Consider the following 15,825-nt stretch of genomic DNA (forward strand, 5'->3'; position numbering starts at 1 on the left):
GACTAGTCTGATAGGTAGAAAATTGTCTATGGTGATATTTAATGTGCATCCTTTTTGCTATTAGTAAGGTTGAATGCCATTTCAGTACTTGATTGTTTTGGAATTTCTTGGCCTGTAAAATTTCTAGTTGAATCCCCTGCTCTTTCCTTGGTTTTTCATTTAGAATCCCTCTCTCTTTCTCCCTTCCTCTAGTCACTCACATGAGCATACATGCACGTGCGCGCGCGCGCGCGCGCACACACACACACACACACACACAGTGTCTTCTACATATGTCTATGTCACTTTTTCTCAGGCATATATGCTACAAATAGTTCTACTCAATATTTAATTTATCGTTTAGTTTTATTTATGTTCTTTTCTCATTCATTTTATTTTAGTTTTCATGTACTCAATTATATTTGTCTTCTCCTTTTATAGATCTAAGTTTCCTGTCTTATTTAGGACCAGTTTCCATACTATAAAGTCATACACTCTTTTCTTCTAAATTTGCCTCTGACATTTAAATTGTTCTATATGTCACAATTAGATATTTAATCAAGCTGTAATTTATTTTTGTATATGATATGACACTTGATACAACCCTGTTTTCTTCCAGATGGATAGATATTTATGCCAGTATCCTTTTAAAAATAAGCCATTCTAGAGTTTCCATTTTTACCAAGTTCCACTTTGGATGGCCACAGGCACCCTTCCTGGTATAGTATACATTGAAATGCTAAATAAAATAGAAACAATTTTCTTCTGTTTCATGTCTGGGGTTGGGGGCGCAGGGATGAATTACTCAGCAGCCAAAATTACAGTAAAAAATCCAGACCATGCTTGAATACTTCCAGTGTACCCTAGAACTGTTTGCCTGGACATGGTGGCCAAGTCTTAGTGTACAAAGACAGGAGATAAAAGATGGCCCTGAAGCAATGAAAAGTCAAGCCAGAGATGACTAGGTGAAACAAGCAATTACACATGGCACCAACTTGAAAACAAAGCAAATAAAAATATTCAACAGAGGGAGACAGAGTATATAGTCTTCTATTTCAACCATTGCTTGCAGTAGAAGAGAAAGAAAAGGAATGGACAGGGAAAGGGGAAAGAAGGAACTGTGGAAAGGGGAGGGAAAGAATGGGGAAGGGAAGAGGAAGGAGAGGAAGAAGGGAAGGCAAAAGAGAAGGGGAGGGAAGGAAGGAAAAGCAGGCTTAGAACTAACTCATCCTCTGAATTTACCCAAAATAGTTCATTAAAATATGGAATGGATTTGGATGGACCACACCCAGCGACACCTGACAAAAATTAATCTCAGTCTTTTCTGAAGAAATAAATTTCAGCTAGGTTTCTACCATTTTTCTAGATAAGGATCCCAATACAAATGCACATTCAAAGATCACAAACCAGGAATTAAGCCAGGAAGCCTGAGTCAGCAGAACCTAAAACAGCAGAATTCAGCCCACAGAAGCTGTAGACTTTGAAATGGTTAAATGTCAAAGATTAGGGGAAGAGATAGAAGGAGGGAGGGGTTTATAAAGTCCAGTTTATACCAACTAAGCGTGGAGAAGAATTCCTAGCAAGGAGCTGAGTCTTCACAGGCTGATTGACTGGTTAGAATATCACTGACTCACAGAAGCTTGGAATGTCACAGGTCCAGAGTCTAAAGCCAATTTACTTTGTACTATCTTTAGAACCAGACTTTGCTCACCTCTGTGGCAGACCTAACATGAGGGAACTAGCAGATAAAGCTGAACTGAACATCCCGATAAACCGATAAGAAACTTTAGGTAGCATTCCTCGTCAATCAAAGGCTCAGTGATGCCCTCTCAGGTGATAGCTGTACTTTTGTGGTAACATTCCTAAAGGAATGTGGAAAAAAAAAACTGAGGGGAATAGACCATAGAACTCACAGACGTCACTGTTGGGACAAATATACACTAGATGTGGAAAATTGTTCCATATTTTTTATTTGTTCTACGCAGATGTTTCCCCTCAGTGCCTACTAACATATGCAAATCAATATATTCCTTTTGAAACAAAAATATTCTTGAAGGGCTATGATTACTTCCTTTCCTTCTGAAAATAAAATATGATAACCAAAATATCCTCCCTCCTTATTTCAGAGGCACTGAGGATGAACAACCTGTAAATGTCATGGCTGAAGGGAGGACTAGGCCAAAGGGCACAGGGTCAAAAGGGGAACCCCCCCCCAGGAGGAGGCAGTTTTCTCCTTCTGCTCTAAGAATAAACATGAAAAAGAGACTAGACAGGGAAAGCTCTAGAAAACATGAGTTTCTCTTGTTTAACTTATTTGCACAATCTATATTAAAATGTTAAATATATGATACCACATTTGTTTTGTGGGCCTGACATGTTTGTTGTTTGTAAAGGTGTGAATTTAAGTACCAGTCAAATAAAAGGTTAGCTTTTGTTATTTTGTCCTTTTTTTTTTTTTTTTCAGAGCTGAGGACCAAACCCAGGGCCTTGTGCTTGCTAGGCAAGCGCTCTACCACTGAGCTAAATCCCCAAGCCCAAGGTTAGCTTTGAAATGACGGTTGCTTTCCAAATTTGAAAAAAGAAAAAAGACACTTATATTTGTGTTCATATTGAACTTGGAAAATTATTTACCTCTTCAGCAACATCTCAACAATTACCATTTTAATAAACTTTAAGGAAGAGAGAAACTTTTCTAGTACTATATTTCTACCAAAATATAGGCTTACTTCTATCAACTAAAACTAACTCCTGAAAATTATACTCATGTGTAAAATTACACCAGAAGGTACGTTTTAAAAGCAAATGATTCAATTTAAATATGATCTAAATTAAATTTCAGTCTCAGTGATGTGAATTAATTTGTCTTAAATCTAATCAATTTTAGGCCATTTAAAAGAAAAAATGTGTGAAATTAAAATAGTAACTAACGTTTTGAATAGTTTTTTTTATACTAGTGAATTAAAATAATAAACGCCCTTGCTCCATTTACAAATTCTACCCTTTAAATGCCACTTAAAGTGGTGTTTCTTAAGCTCTGAAAAAGCCTATCAGTGGGATTCAACCAGCACCTTTTTTAAGGAAATAACAACGATTGAAGTACCTTATACATTTTAAAGATTTGTTTTGTAAAATTCTTGTTCTATGTCCATGTGAGGTGAAACAAATTATACAAAATGAGTGTCTTTCTGTGTCACAATAGAAGCCCACATGAAAGCCTTTAAGCTGTTAGGAATTAGCATCAAACATTTAAAAGCATTTTGAAGAAGGAAGAAAGCCCAGCCAGCAGTTTCCAGCTGTGCATTACTAGGACCATAGCAATGAGCAAATGGGGTAGAGGAGGCACAAGCTTTATTCAACATAGAAATTCTGTCACAAAGAAAGAAACCAAGAGGTCAGCTGCTGCAAACAAGATCTAAGCACCTGAAGCTAACAGAGACTTGGTTCTGCATTGAATCACACATTCACCATGGTCTGTAGGATGGTGGATGAAAGGTAGGGAGCATAGGGACAAGGATCATTTCACAATCCTAAAGGGAGGTTCCACATCTACACAACAGCTCCTGGTCAACTCCTACCTCTTTTTAGTGTTAGCCATGGACAGGAAGCTCAATGTCCAGCACTGAAGAGATTTCGCTCTGCTTTACAGAGTGTGTGTTTGTATTTCAATATGTACATGATCGCATTTGAAATGGTCATCTCCGTAATGGGCAGACCGGGATCACCGACCACACTCTCTGATAACATGAAAATGGTGTGATGGTTGGCACGGTCCGTGGGTCTGTTTAGCTTACATTTTCAGCCTTTCTCCATATCGTTACTGGTCTGCACATAGCTAATAATCACTCTAGTCTCTCCCCTATCCCTTTACCACTGCCTCAGCCAGAGCAACGCCCTACAAAGAGACATGGCCTACAAGTAGGCCTATTCAATTTAATCCCCATTTACCGTATAGAGTGCCACTAAATGATATCAATTCTTAGTTTCAATGAAGGGGTTTGAATTCAATGACGTACACAACATTTCTTGTAGACATAGTAGTTAATGTCTACAAAAACTCATATTTCCTCTTCTATGGATAATGTTTGGATCTCAACTGCTGAAACCCATTGTCATGGAGTAATCCTAATAAAGTCATGGAAATGTTCAGATGAAAATGAGTATACATTTAAGATTTAAAAAAAAAGTTTCACCTAAATGAAAAATAAGAGAAATCCTTCAATTAATAATGTTAGTGTAATAATGGACGGTTAAAAGACTATCCCAGATGGTGGTCCCAATTCTGTAAATCTCAGCATTTAGGAATCTGGAGACACAAAGAGAGCTGTGAATTTGAGAGCAGCTTGAGGTACATAGTGAGTACCAAACAAGTTCTGTCTCAGAATAAAACCATAAATAAATATATAAACAAAGTAAAAAGCAAGATCAGGCAAAGTACTTCCCGTGGAGACAGCAAGACCATTAACCAAAGCATCAGAGGTTCCCAGGTGTGTAAAACCACAAGAAAGAAAAACTAAATGAACATAGGTCAGAATGTCAAGTTTTAAAATCACTATAGACCATCAGAACAAATATATGATCTTCCACTATTGATGCAAGATCAATTAAAATGAACGTGTTCACATAGTAGGAATTAACATTTACAAACTGAGATATTAAAATGCCATTCATGCCAACCAACAACTAGTGTTATTTGAGGCCCCACCCCTAAGAGCCCATGTCCTACACTGCCTCGGTGATCAGGAACTGAAGGCAGGATAGCCCAGAGACCTAGAATAGAACCAAACATGACTGGCATTAAAAAAAAATCAATGAAATTATTCCAATGTCCTGATGTCATAGATTCATACATAATTCAGTCATCAGAGAGGACGCCTAGAACAGCTGTTAGGAGTAATGCAGATGCCCACGGGCAAACACTAAGCAGGAGAGAGTCCATCGAGTCCCTACCCTTGGAGCTCTGAGAACCCTCCTTAAAATGAGGAAGAACTGCAGGAGTAGGAGGGGTTAAGGTCATGGGGAGATCATAGCCCCAGTCCTTGGAATCAACTGAGCAGGGCACATAGAGGCTCACAGAGCCTGAAGCTGCTGACACAGAGCTTGCATGGGTTTGTGCTAGGTCCTCTGAGTGTATGTTATGGTTGTTGGCTTGGGTTTTAGGGGGACTCCTGACAGTGGGACTGGGGGTATCTGTGACTCTTTTGCCTGCTCTTGGGATCCTTTTCCAGCTTCTGGATTGCTTGCCCAGCCTCGATGTGAGTATGTGCGCCTGCTCTTATTGTAACATCTTGTACCCAGTTCCAATGATGCCCCCTGGGAAACTTGCTCTTTTGTGGGGGCAGGCAGGAGTGGGGGAATAGATTTGTAGAAAAAGATAATGGGGGTACTGGGAGGAATGGAGAACGAGAAAGCTGTGCTGGGAATATATTATATGAGAATGGAATATTTTTTAAATGACATTCACAATCACATTAAAGGGTTTAGTAAAACTGATTAAATATTGCTAAAATGTATTCCCTGACAACTGTGAAGCATGACTAAGAGGAACTGGAGAAGATCAATATTGTTAACATGACTATTTTCTCCACATTATTCTATACATTCAACCCGATTCATCAAAATCTCAGCATGCGGTATGTAGAAATAATCAAACCGACTAAATGAAAATGAAAATTATAATACTCAAGTCGGTTTTTTAAAAAAAAAGTTAGAAGAGTCTACATCCTAATTTCAATATTTATTTAAAAACCTGTAATAATCAAGACAGTTCAGTAGTAACCTACGCTACACAACAATTAGGTAACACAAAAGCATCCACAAATGTGCCAAAAAATGACCTAAATATATATACATATCTATCTACCTTATTTTCAACTCAAGAATCAAAATAACTCTATACAAAAAGGCTAGAGTTTTTTATTTTAAAACATTATTTGATTTTATTTTATGTGTGGAGATGTTTGCTGCCATGTGTGTACTAAGTATATCCAATGCTCACAGAAGCCAGCAACGGGAGAGGATCCCTTTAAACTGGAGTTTCAGAGGGGTATAGGTGGCTATGTAGATGCTAGGGACCAAAGGAGGGTCTTCAGGAAGAACACCAGTGCTCTTAACCCACGAGCCAGCTCTCCAACCCAAAGGCCAGAGCTTTTAACAACTTGCGCTGGGTGTTGAAACAACTTTTTACCCACATAGAAAAAGAAATTATACCTTTCCCTCACCATTCGGTGCTGTGTCATTTTCCATGAATTGAAACGGAACATAATGCTAAGTGTGAAAACCAAAATGGTGCAGGAAGTAGCAATACATGCCTTTAGTCCCAACACCTACGAGGCAGAAGGAGGCAAAGGTCTGAGCTCCAGGACTGCCAGGGTTACACAGAGAAGCCTTGTCTTGAAAGACACACAGACAAACAAGACATTTTGATTAAAAAAAAAAAAAACTAAAAGAAATAGAAAAACCAAGTATATAATTCAATATTATTTAATACAATTCCCTTTTTAAGTGTTTAGAATTTTTGATCAACATGAATGAGTTGTACACACTAACCGAGTTCGTTGTGACTTTTCAGTGCAGACCTGTAAGTGCACAGATGAAGTTCAATATCATGTTTACCACCATGTTAATAGTCACCTAAAAACTCTCAAAAGTACTACTGTGATACCTATTTCATGCTTCAGGAAATGCCATTTCAAGTATAACTTCACATGGTTCAACCCGGCAAGTTACAGTTGGCCCATGTCATGCGCTAAAGCCCGTAATGTGGGATTAGATAGGACTTCCTCCCTGTTTTCTGTATATATCTTTCCTGGACTTGGTGATGATCCGACTTGCCATGACATGTCCTTCCCTAGTTTACCTAAGACCCAGAGGCATCCTAAAGTAAGACTTTGTATTTACTGATGGTCTTATCAGGGACAAGATCCAAAAGGTGTGGGGCTAAAGAGGGAAGGCCACCAGTTATAGCAGTGGCCTTTTCTAAGGCCCTGGTCGGTCAGCTAGCATCAGTACAGGACAAGTCACTAACAACATCCCTTCCAGGACAAGATGCTGCTGTGCACATGAGTAATCAAAGGGTCTTGGCTGGGTAGAAGGTACTCCGTCCATAGTACCCTCAGTCAGGAACCAGTCTTTAATTTTTTAAAGATCAATGTTAGAGAGGGGTGATTTTTTTTTAATTTTTTTCCCATCTTTATTAACTTGTGTATTTCTTATTTACATTTCAATTGCTATTCCCTCTCCCGGTTTCCAGGCCAACATCCCCCTCCCCTTCTATATGGGTGTTCCCCTCCCCATCCTCCCCCCATTACCGCCCTCCCCCCAACAGTCTAGTTCACTGGAGGTCCAGCCTTGGCAGGACCCAGGGCTTCTCCTTCCACTGGTGCTCTTACTAGGCTATTCATTGCTACCTATGAGGTTAGAGTCCAGGGTCAGTCCATGTATAGTCTTTGGGTAGTGGCTTAGTCCCTGGAAGCTCTGGTTGCTTGGCATTGTTGTTCATATGGGGTCTCGAGCCCCTTCAAGCTCTTCCAGTTCTTTCTCTGATTCCTTCAACGGGGGACCTATTCTCAGTTCAGTGGTTTGCTGCTGGCATTCGCCTCTGTGTTTGCTGTATTCTGGGTGTGTCTCTCAGGAGAGATCTACATCCAGTTCCTGTCGGCCTGCACTTCTTTGCTTCATCCATCTTATCTAGTTTGGTGGCTGTATATGTATGGGCCACATGTGGGGCAGGCTCTGAATGGGTGTAAAGCACTCACGCTTTAGAAGTACAGTGGAATGAAGTTTAATAGGTGTATGACCATGTAAATGCCATGACCCTTTTGTCATTCTAAACACTCACTTGGTCCCTTCCCTTCTACTGGGGTAGGCCTATGACCTATCACTGTAGATTCGTTTCTTTCCTTTTCTTTTTCTTTCTTTGATAAAATGAATTTATGGAAACTTACATCTTAGTTTAGGTCCATTGATTATGTCAAGAAACAGTAAGTCATGTGGTCAAGTTTCTCCAAGATTGTGACCCTGCTGTCACTGTTTTGACAGTGATGTGCAATTTAAAAATTGAAAAAAAGAAAAAAAACAACCTCAGCTAGACTCTAGAGAATTCCACCAGCCAAAATTAAGACGAGCTATGAAACACACGTTTTTATCTTAGGAAACATTAGAAGGTTTATTTTCATGCTATCATCGTCCAAAACTGAAATGGAACATAATTAGGAGAGAGTGTGGCTAAGCAACCCTCTTACCTGTGGGAAGGTGCAGAGTGATGTTGTTGCAGAAGTCTGTGAAGCAACATTCGGTCTTGGTCACGTTGTTGGAACTGTGACAGAAGACCTGAGCATTTAGTTCCGGGAGGGACACGCACGATTTGATCACCTGTTCTTTCCCGTTGGTTAGCATGACAGAGGCCCAGCATGCTCCTTCGGTTTGGCAGGTAAAGTTTGAGGAATCACACAAAAGACACACACACTTCAGTCCTGGAAAGAGGAAGGCAAGAAGCTTCAAAATGCAGAAGATGGCAGATGGAGTTACTTGGTGGCGCTCGGGGATAAAAATTCAATCTCAACAAAATTTGAAGGCAAGGTTTTAAGTGGGATAAAGACGCCCTCTCTATTTATCGAGAAGCAGGCTACTCGATTAATCATCCTTTGTGTAGTTATCATAATGTGTACAGTTGTCCCTATAGTTACTGTTTTCCTGGTCCGTGCTCTAAGTCCTTGTTGAGCTCCATCGGTTTACTCCCAAACTGATAGGTCCTGAGAAATGCTAGGAGACAGTATCTCAGCAACAAGGGGAGCTTGCTGGCACGGCTTCGGGAACAATGACAAGAGGTGAGGGCAACCGCAACCCAACAAGCCCGGCGCACCCTGCTCGCTTACACTTCTCCAAACTTTCAAATGAATGTACCGAGCACCAAACAAATTCTAGAAATGCATAGGTCTAAAACCAGCGGTGATCTTCCTATTCTTTATCCCTCAAGGTGGTTGTAGACACCTTTGAAGGCATTGATGGACCATGTTACCTGCCCCCTCCACTAAGGAATGTATTTTAGAATGACGGCCGCTTAAATGTAGACTTTAACCTTCAAACAATGTTTTAATGGGTTCCTCTATTCCCCAGAAGGAAACACATTGATAATAGAGTTTAATCTAAGGTTGACAACAAAACATTCCAAACATTGACATTGTTAAATTAACCTGTTTATTAACATATCATCTTAGCATTCTTCTTAGCATACGTACTCTTACTCTCACAAATAATACATTCAAGTGGTTTGATATTTCTGTCTCTATATGAAATGTTGTCAGCATAGAGTTCAGAGGTTGTAATTTATTCAGATTTTCATTCCAAAAATCATTTCTAAATACAATTCTGAGTATTTCTGTCATGACTTTAATGAATATTTTGTTAAATGATAACTGCCCCCCAAATTATCTTACTAATCAAAGTTGTGCCATACAAACACTGTTAATAAAATTAGTCTTTAAATTTCTAATTACTAACGCTAGACCCAACTTTACACCAATAAAATATTCAATTTATAAATGACTAATCATGAATAAATACCGTTTTTATCAATAGTAATGAGCTGTATTAGAATCAGATATTTTCGGTTGGCTGAGATTCCACAGAGCCAGGTATATAAAACCTAGTGATTAAGAAACGTGTCAAGGATGCTAAAGAGATGGTGCAGCCATTAAAGACTGAGGCTCACAACCGAAGAAACTAAACACAGAAGACAGAGCATACATTTAACCTCAGCACTCAGGAGGCAGAGGCACTGGATGTCTGCAAGTTCCAACCCAGAGGGACACATAGTAAAAGCCTTTCAAAAATGACTTTCCTTATATAAAAGAGAAATCACATGAAGAGCAGTCTTTAACCCAGATGTTGCTGATTGTGGAATCATAGCACTTCCCAACCTGGCAAGTGTCTTCCACACCTCATTGTCTAAGCTGTGCGATCTTGGACGTTTATTTGGTCCCTCTGGGTCTCATCTGAAAGGTGCTAACTGCAATGACAACATACTTTCTCATCCTGTTGCTATGGAGAGTAAATTAATCATATAACTCCTTTGCACCCATTTCTGGCACATAGGAAATATGACACAAGCATTAGTAACAGCCTCTCCTAACACTCAAGAAAGTAAAGCTAGCTTTCTTACAGGAACCATCAGCAGACCTCCATCGTCCATGCAGGAGTAGTTGCATGAAACAGGATACAGCAGCCACTTAAAGGGCCTAATAAAGAAATGTAAGTAAAGAAATATATAATAAAAATTAAAAAAAAATATGTCTCTCTCTGCTCCGCCAGTGGGACTGAGGGTCCTCGTGCTTTGCAAGGTTTTTCTCTGATCCCACTAGTTTTTAGCATCTGGGAATAAAATATAAAGCTAATGTAACCAAAAATTGCAATGAAGGAAAAACAACTCAGGTTGATCTGTATTTTTTTAATAAGTTTTAATGCATTTTTTTAAAAATTTTACCACAGCGTGTACAAACAAGAAAGGGAGTCTCTCTCCTAGCTTTGTTCCTTACTTGCTGGCTGACTTTGAGAAGCACCAGTGTCCTTTGCAAATGAACCAAAGTAAGGGTCCTAGGCCCAGAAATCTTGGCATCCCCTGTGGAGGATGCACTATCTACACTTGACAGATGTGATGACTCTAAATTTACAATTTGTGAAAATTTGATATTATAAAGCATGAAAACTACTAGCTGCTCTATGTCTGGCCTGTGTCCTCATAAATAAGGGGCTGGAAGTCAGTAAACTAGCCCTCTGACATACTATCTCAAACCCTTTGTCACTATGGTCATCTGAATCTTAAATTGTCTGAGCTAGAGAGCTGTCTCAGCAGTTCTCTTGCACAGGACCTGAATTCACTTCTTGCCACCGAAATGGAGGCTCACAATTATTGGTAACTCCAGTTCCAATGCATCCATTGCCCTTTTCTGGCCTTCCTAGGCATGGCATGCACATGGTGCCCAGACATACATGTGATGAAAAGAGTCATACATATAAAATAATATAAAGACATCTTTTAAAAGTGTCAAATTTCTTTGTTTCCAGAAGAAGCTAAGCCAGGAAGTCAAGGCAACCACCTAAGAGATGTAGGGACCCACTGACTGAAAACATCATCAACATTTAAGCTGACTTCATGTGCATTTATCATGGTGTACAATTCCAATGACAACTTTGTTGTCAGTATCTGCATTTTACAGATATGAAATGAGGCACAAAAAAATCAAGTAATTGACTGAATGTAGCAACCATTAGCCTACACAAGCAATCTTGTTTCTGTCCCACCAAAGTTGCTATGGTGGCAAGAACTATTCTCGTCACCCCACTAGTTTCTAGGCACTAAAAAAAATATTTAATATAAGAGAAATAAATTAATCATTATTACTGCTATCTGAAATTTTGATCTGTATTATTTCAATGAAATTTAAGACCAGGTAGATTTTTTTTTCAGCTTCTACCAGTTTACTGGCAGGACAGGTAGTCAAAGAAAAATCAATTACATGTACCTTGCAGCTAGAACAAATATCTAAATTATTTGTTCTAAATTGCTCATCCAAATTCTGCATTAAGTAACCCTCTGTGGATCTCCCAACTACATCTCCTATATTTCTTTTCAAATCACGGACTGAATCTTTATAAAAATATATTATATAGTATTTCTTACTAAGGAATGATCTGCATTTTCCACTCATTCCTTAAGAAGCTATCAGATTTCTTTCAGCTTAAAGTCATAAAATAGAATGTAGAACTTAGAGAAGACACAGAAAACAGCACCCCACTTTAAACCTTGCATAGTAGAAAAGGCTGACCAAGTTGAGGATTGTAAATGGTAATGGCTTCAAATACCTGTTCAATGTTCACGCTTAGTCCAGGTCAATTGGTAACCACTGGACTGACGGGGAACATACAGCAAACTAAACAAGGCCTACCATGTAAGCATAATACATGCCACATCCTACCTCTCCTCTCCAACTTCTCACCAATCCTCTATGTAGCTGCCTTTGTATAATTAGAGACCATTTACATCAACCACCCTCAACCCAGAACCCTAAGCTGTCAATTAAAATGGAAGTTTCCATTATTGGTTTCATTTCTGCTTTTCTATTTTGCTTTCTTAAACCTGATGCTAATTGAGACCGTTCTTCTAGAGTATTCCATGGCAGGATAAATCTGGTCGTTAGCAGACAGCAGCCCCTCCTTGTGGCTCTTTATCTTAGACTTTCCCTTACAGTGTACTTAAGTCATATGGTGTAAGGCAGCAAATGCTGTTGAAGAAAGAGGCAATTATCCGTAATAAGGAGGTCTATTAGACCTTTCCCCAACATGAGGACTGCACTTTTCTCGTGTCTCTTCCCACCCCTTTAATTATCTCCCTTTTTCTCCCTCTTTGCCAATTAGTCTATAAAAGCCAAGACATCTGTTACCCAGAAGACATCTGTTACCCACATCTACCAAAGGATGTGCCCGTCCCTAATCAAACAGAAAGTAAATTTTCATCTACTTCTTACACATGACGACTAGCACACCCTGTTGACCAAAGTGTGAAAATTATCAGGCTACAAAGTGTGTGTGGGGTGTGTGTGTGTGTGTGTGTGTGTGTGTGTGTGTGTGTGTGTGTGTGTTCCCTGATACTTGCTTTACTTTGTCCAGGCTATCAAGCCCAATTTTTTTTTAAATTTAGAGTGTGTTTTGGATGTGACCTGCTAAATGTTTGATTTGTTCATCATTTATAGGCTTCTTAAAATAATAATCCAAGCTCATCAAAGAGCTGGAAGTGCCCAGGAAAGACAAGAGACAAATGGCAGTAGAGAATCTGAAAGGATTTTTCCCTGTTGCCCTTTCCTGCCTCCCTTTTAGACTGTGTTACTACAGCATCCAGGCTGGTACTAGATTCAGGGAATCCTCCTGCCTCAGCCTCCTAAGGGTTTGGACTATTAACACATACAACCACATCTGGCTTTGCCTTCCTTATTGGTAAGGAAGAAACAAGACCAAAAAAGAAAGCAGTGTTAAAGAAATGTGGGCAACATAAATGCAACCCTTCGGCCTAAAGGGCTTTTAATGAAGACTTGTCATATAGAAACTCTACTTGTTGGACCATCTCTGAGAAAATGTTGAGCAGCACATCGGTTATGCCTCTGACTCAGGAAGCCATGCCTTGCTTGTTCAGAAGCAATGCAATACCTGCTAAGAAGGAGCCCATTCAGGAAGCCTGGTTTCTAGTCGTGAGGCTCAGTCCAGAAAGAGCTCAGCACACTGACCATTTGGAGTTCCTCAGTGGAAACACGGTATTTAATAAAAAAGTGATTAACTGCCAGGCCCCAGGCTTTAGACAGGTTTCTTAGTCTCTCCCAGACTCCACCAGTTGTCCTGGTTTCTGTTACTCCGAGTTTGCATCATTATCTCGGTGCCTTAGCAATTCTTATCTGGGATGGATAGGAAGAGAGCACTGGAGTTGGAAAAGTAAGTTTACCCTTAGGAGGCAAGGATGATACTTTCAAATCCCACTAATGTTTCAGGTAGTGTGAAAGTTCACCTCCATCCAAACTTCTCTAGTCCGTGCTAAAGACCATCTACCTAGTAAAAGAGTAACATGAAATCAGAAGCTATTAGTCTTTCTACTATCTGCAATTTTCAAGGAAATAAAGGGGGAAGGATGAAAACCTGAAGGTGAATGGTATTAGATATCCAGAGACACTTGCTGAATCATTAATCGCACATGGTACACCCATTATCATAGAACAAGCGCTCAAGACCAAGGGCAACTCATGGGTTTCACACCCTGTGAGCTGAGGACTCCATATTCTTTCACGCAGAAAGAAAAAATGTTTCCAAATAATGTTTCAAAAATTAATGTGCCAATAAGGCCAAAGTGTGCTGTTTACTTAGAGCCTCAAAGTTGTCACAAAGCACAGAAAAAGACAATTATGGTGATGTGAGAGCATAGTGCAATTTGAAAACCAGGAAGTTACCATTTGCATGTTTTTTGCTTATCAGCGTAGATTGCTCCCCGTGGATTTGTCCATAAAGATTACAGTATTAGCCTCATAGATCCTACAATGTGCCCCATGCAGAAATCGACAATTAGGGGGTATCACCTAGTTAGCTGATCTGTGACGAAACTTTTTGTGTAGCTTCTATTAAAATATCCCTTAAAATAAAGGAATTAAAAGATAAAAGAAACGCTAAATGGGCAGGTGGCAGCTCACTCCTTCAGATCATTGAAAGTTAGGCAACAGGCCGGGTAGCCAGGATAGTCACCTGTGTGGTGACTGCTTAGGGCACAGTGCAGAATAAACTAAATTATTTTCCCCTTAGAAAGGGCACCGACCGTGCTGAGTTTCTTGACCAAGTCTCAATTTTTTGGTCTTATGTAATAGGAAATACCCGATCTGGAGTATCTTGTCAGAAAGCAAGAGCATCCTCACCAGGAGACACCGCTCCTCTGACACACTCTTAGGTAGCTCTTACTCTCCCTCCATCCTCTAAAATGCACTGCCCTCTGAGCCATGCTCAGTAGACTCCAGTCAAGTTTATTATAAAGTAAGTCAACAACGCTAGAGTCTGAGCTCTTCCCGCCTCTTTAATGTTAAGTTCAGATCACTGGTCTCCTTTGCCTGACTCATAAAACGACTCCTCCCACCCTTGTCTTTGTGTTCCCTTTGCCTGAAGCGTCTCTCCTAATTCTTCAGGCCTCAGCTCAGATGTCTCCACCTGGGCAAAATCTCCCAGAATCATCCTGATCAAGAATCTGTTACTTGCTTCTCTTGGTTCTTTCCACAAATCCATAATTAGCTCATTTATTGTATTTGTCCCAGTATAATGAAAATGTTACAGAGAGAGAGAGACACCTCCATTTCCATCCAAACCTATTCCCAACACCTATAGTAGGGTCTCGCTGTGTGATACAGGTGCAATAGAAGTGGGCTGGCCTACAGAGGTGGGCTGGCCTGCACAGTAGACTGAGTACAGAGGTGGGCTGGCCTACAGAGATGGGCTGGCCTACAGAGGTGAGCTAGACTACAGAGGTGGGCTGGACTACACAGTAGACTGACTACAGAGGCGGGCTGGACTACAGAGGTGGGCTGAACTATAGAGGTGGGACGGACCATAGAGGTAGGATGGACCATAGAAGTGGGATGGACTACAATTTGTAGAAAACTGAAAACTACAGACGCATTCAGAGCTAAACGTCATACAACCTATAGTTGTTTTCTTCCAGTCTTACACATGAGTTGTTCATTAACTTAGGTGCAGTTATTACAGTCACTCCTTCCGGATGACATCATGAACACATTTTCTTTGCTATGATCATTTAATGGAATGCACAGGGCTGTCATCGGAAAACACGTACAGTAGACAGCATTTTATTATTTTTAGGTATTTTGATTGTTCTCAGTTTTTGCAAATAAAGGCTCCTGCGTTGAGCCTTTCCTAAGCAGGAGTCCCAAACTGGAATTACAACACTAAACATTCTTGATAGCGATTGTGAAAGGACTTTCCAGAACTGTCCCAGTTAAGTTTTCCATCGGTGTCTTATGAAAACACCACAGGACAAGCGTCAGTGTTTGGTTCCCTGCAAATCTAAGTAAGATGACATGTGACAGTTGTAGCTTATACTAACCTTCATTTCCCAGCTAAAGGAGTTAAGCCTTTTTTGTTTTTTCAAATATTTATTTGGTTTCCTGTTGGGTAAGGTTTTGGTTGATTGCGTTCACCTCTTGTGAATTTTTTTTCCCCCTAACTTGTAAGAGCTTTTGTAAAAATGGAAACCCTTATCACTTTCCCCACTTGAAGGTGCTGCTTTCTCTTAACCCCTGTCTTCAATGTTTG

The 15,825-nt window shown here is 39.9% G+C and overlaps 1 protein-coding gene across 2 annotated transcripts in view; it reads right to left on the bottom strand.

Moving 5' to 3' along the window:
• Positions 1–15,825, bottom strand: part of Acvr1c (activin A receptor type 1C) — a 76,931-nt gene that overhangs the window by 37,311 nt on the left and 23,795 nt on the right. For both annotated transcript variants that reach the window (XM_039104246.2, NM_139090.2), the window contains exon 2: positions 8,220–8,450. In XM_039104246.2, coding sequence (XP_038960174.1) covers positions 8,220–8,450 — 231 coding nt within the window. The remainder of the gene's footprint in view (positions 1–8,219; positions 8,451–15,825) is intronic.

Source organism: Rattus norvegicus, chromosome 3 (genome assembly GCF_036323735.1).
Source record: "Rattus norvegicus strain BN/NHsdMcwi chromosome 3, GRCr8, whole genome shotgun sequence".
NCBI classification, from domain to species: domain Eukaryota; kingdom Metazoa; phylum Chordata; class Mammalia; order Rodentia; family Muridae; genus Rattus; species Rattus norvegicus.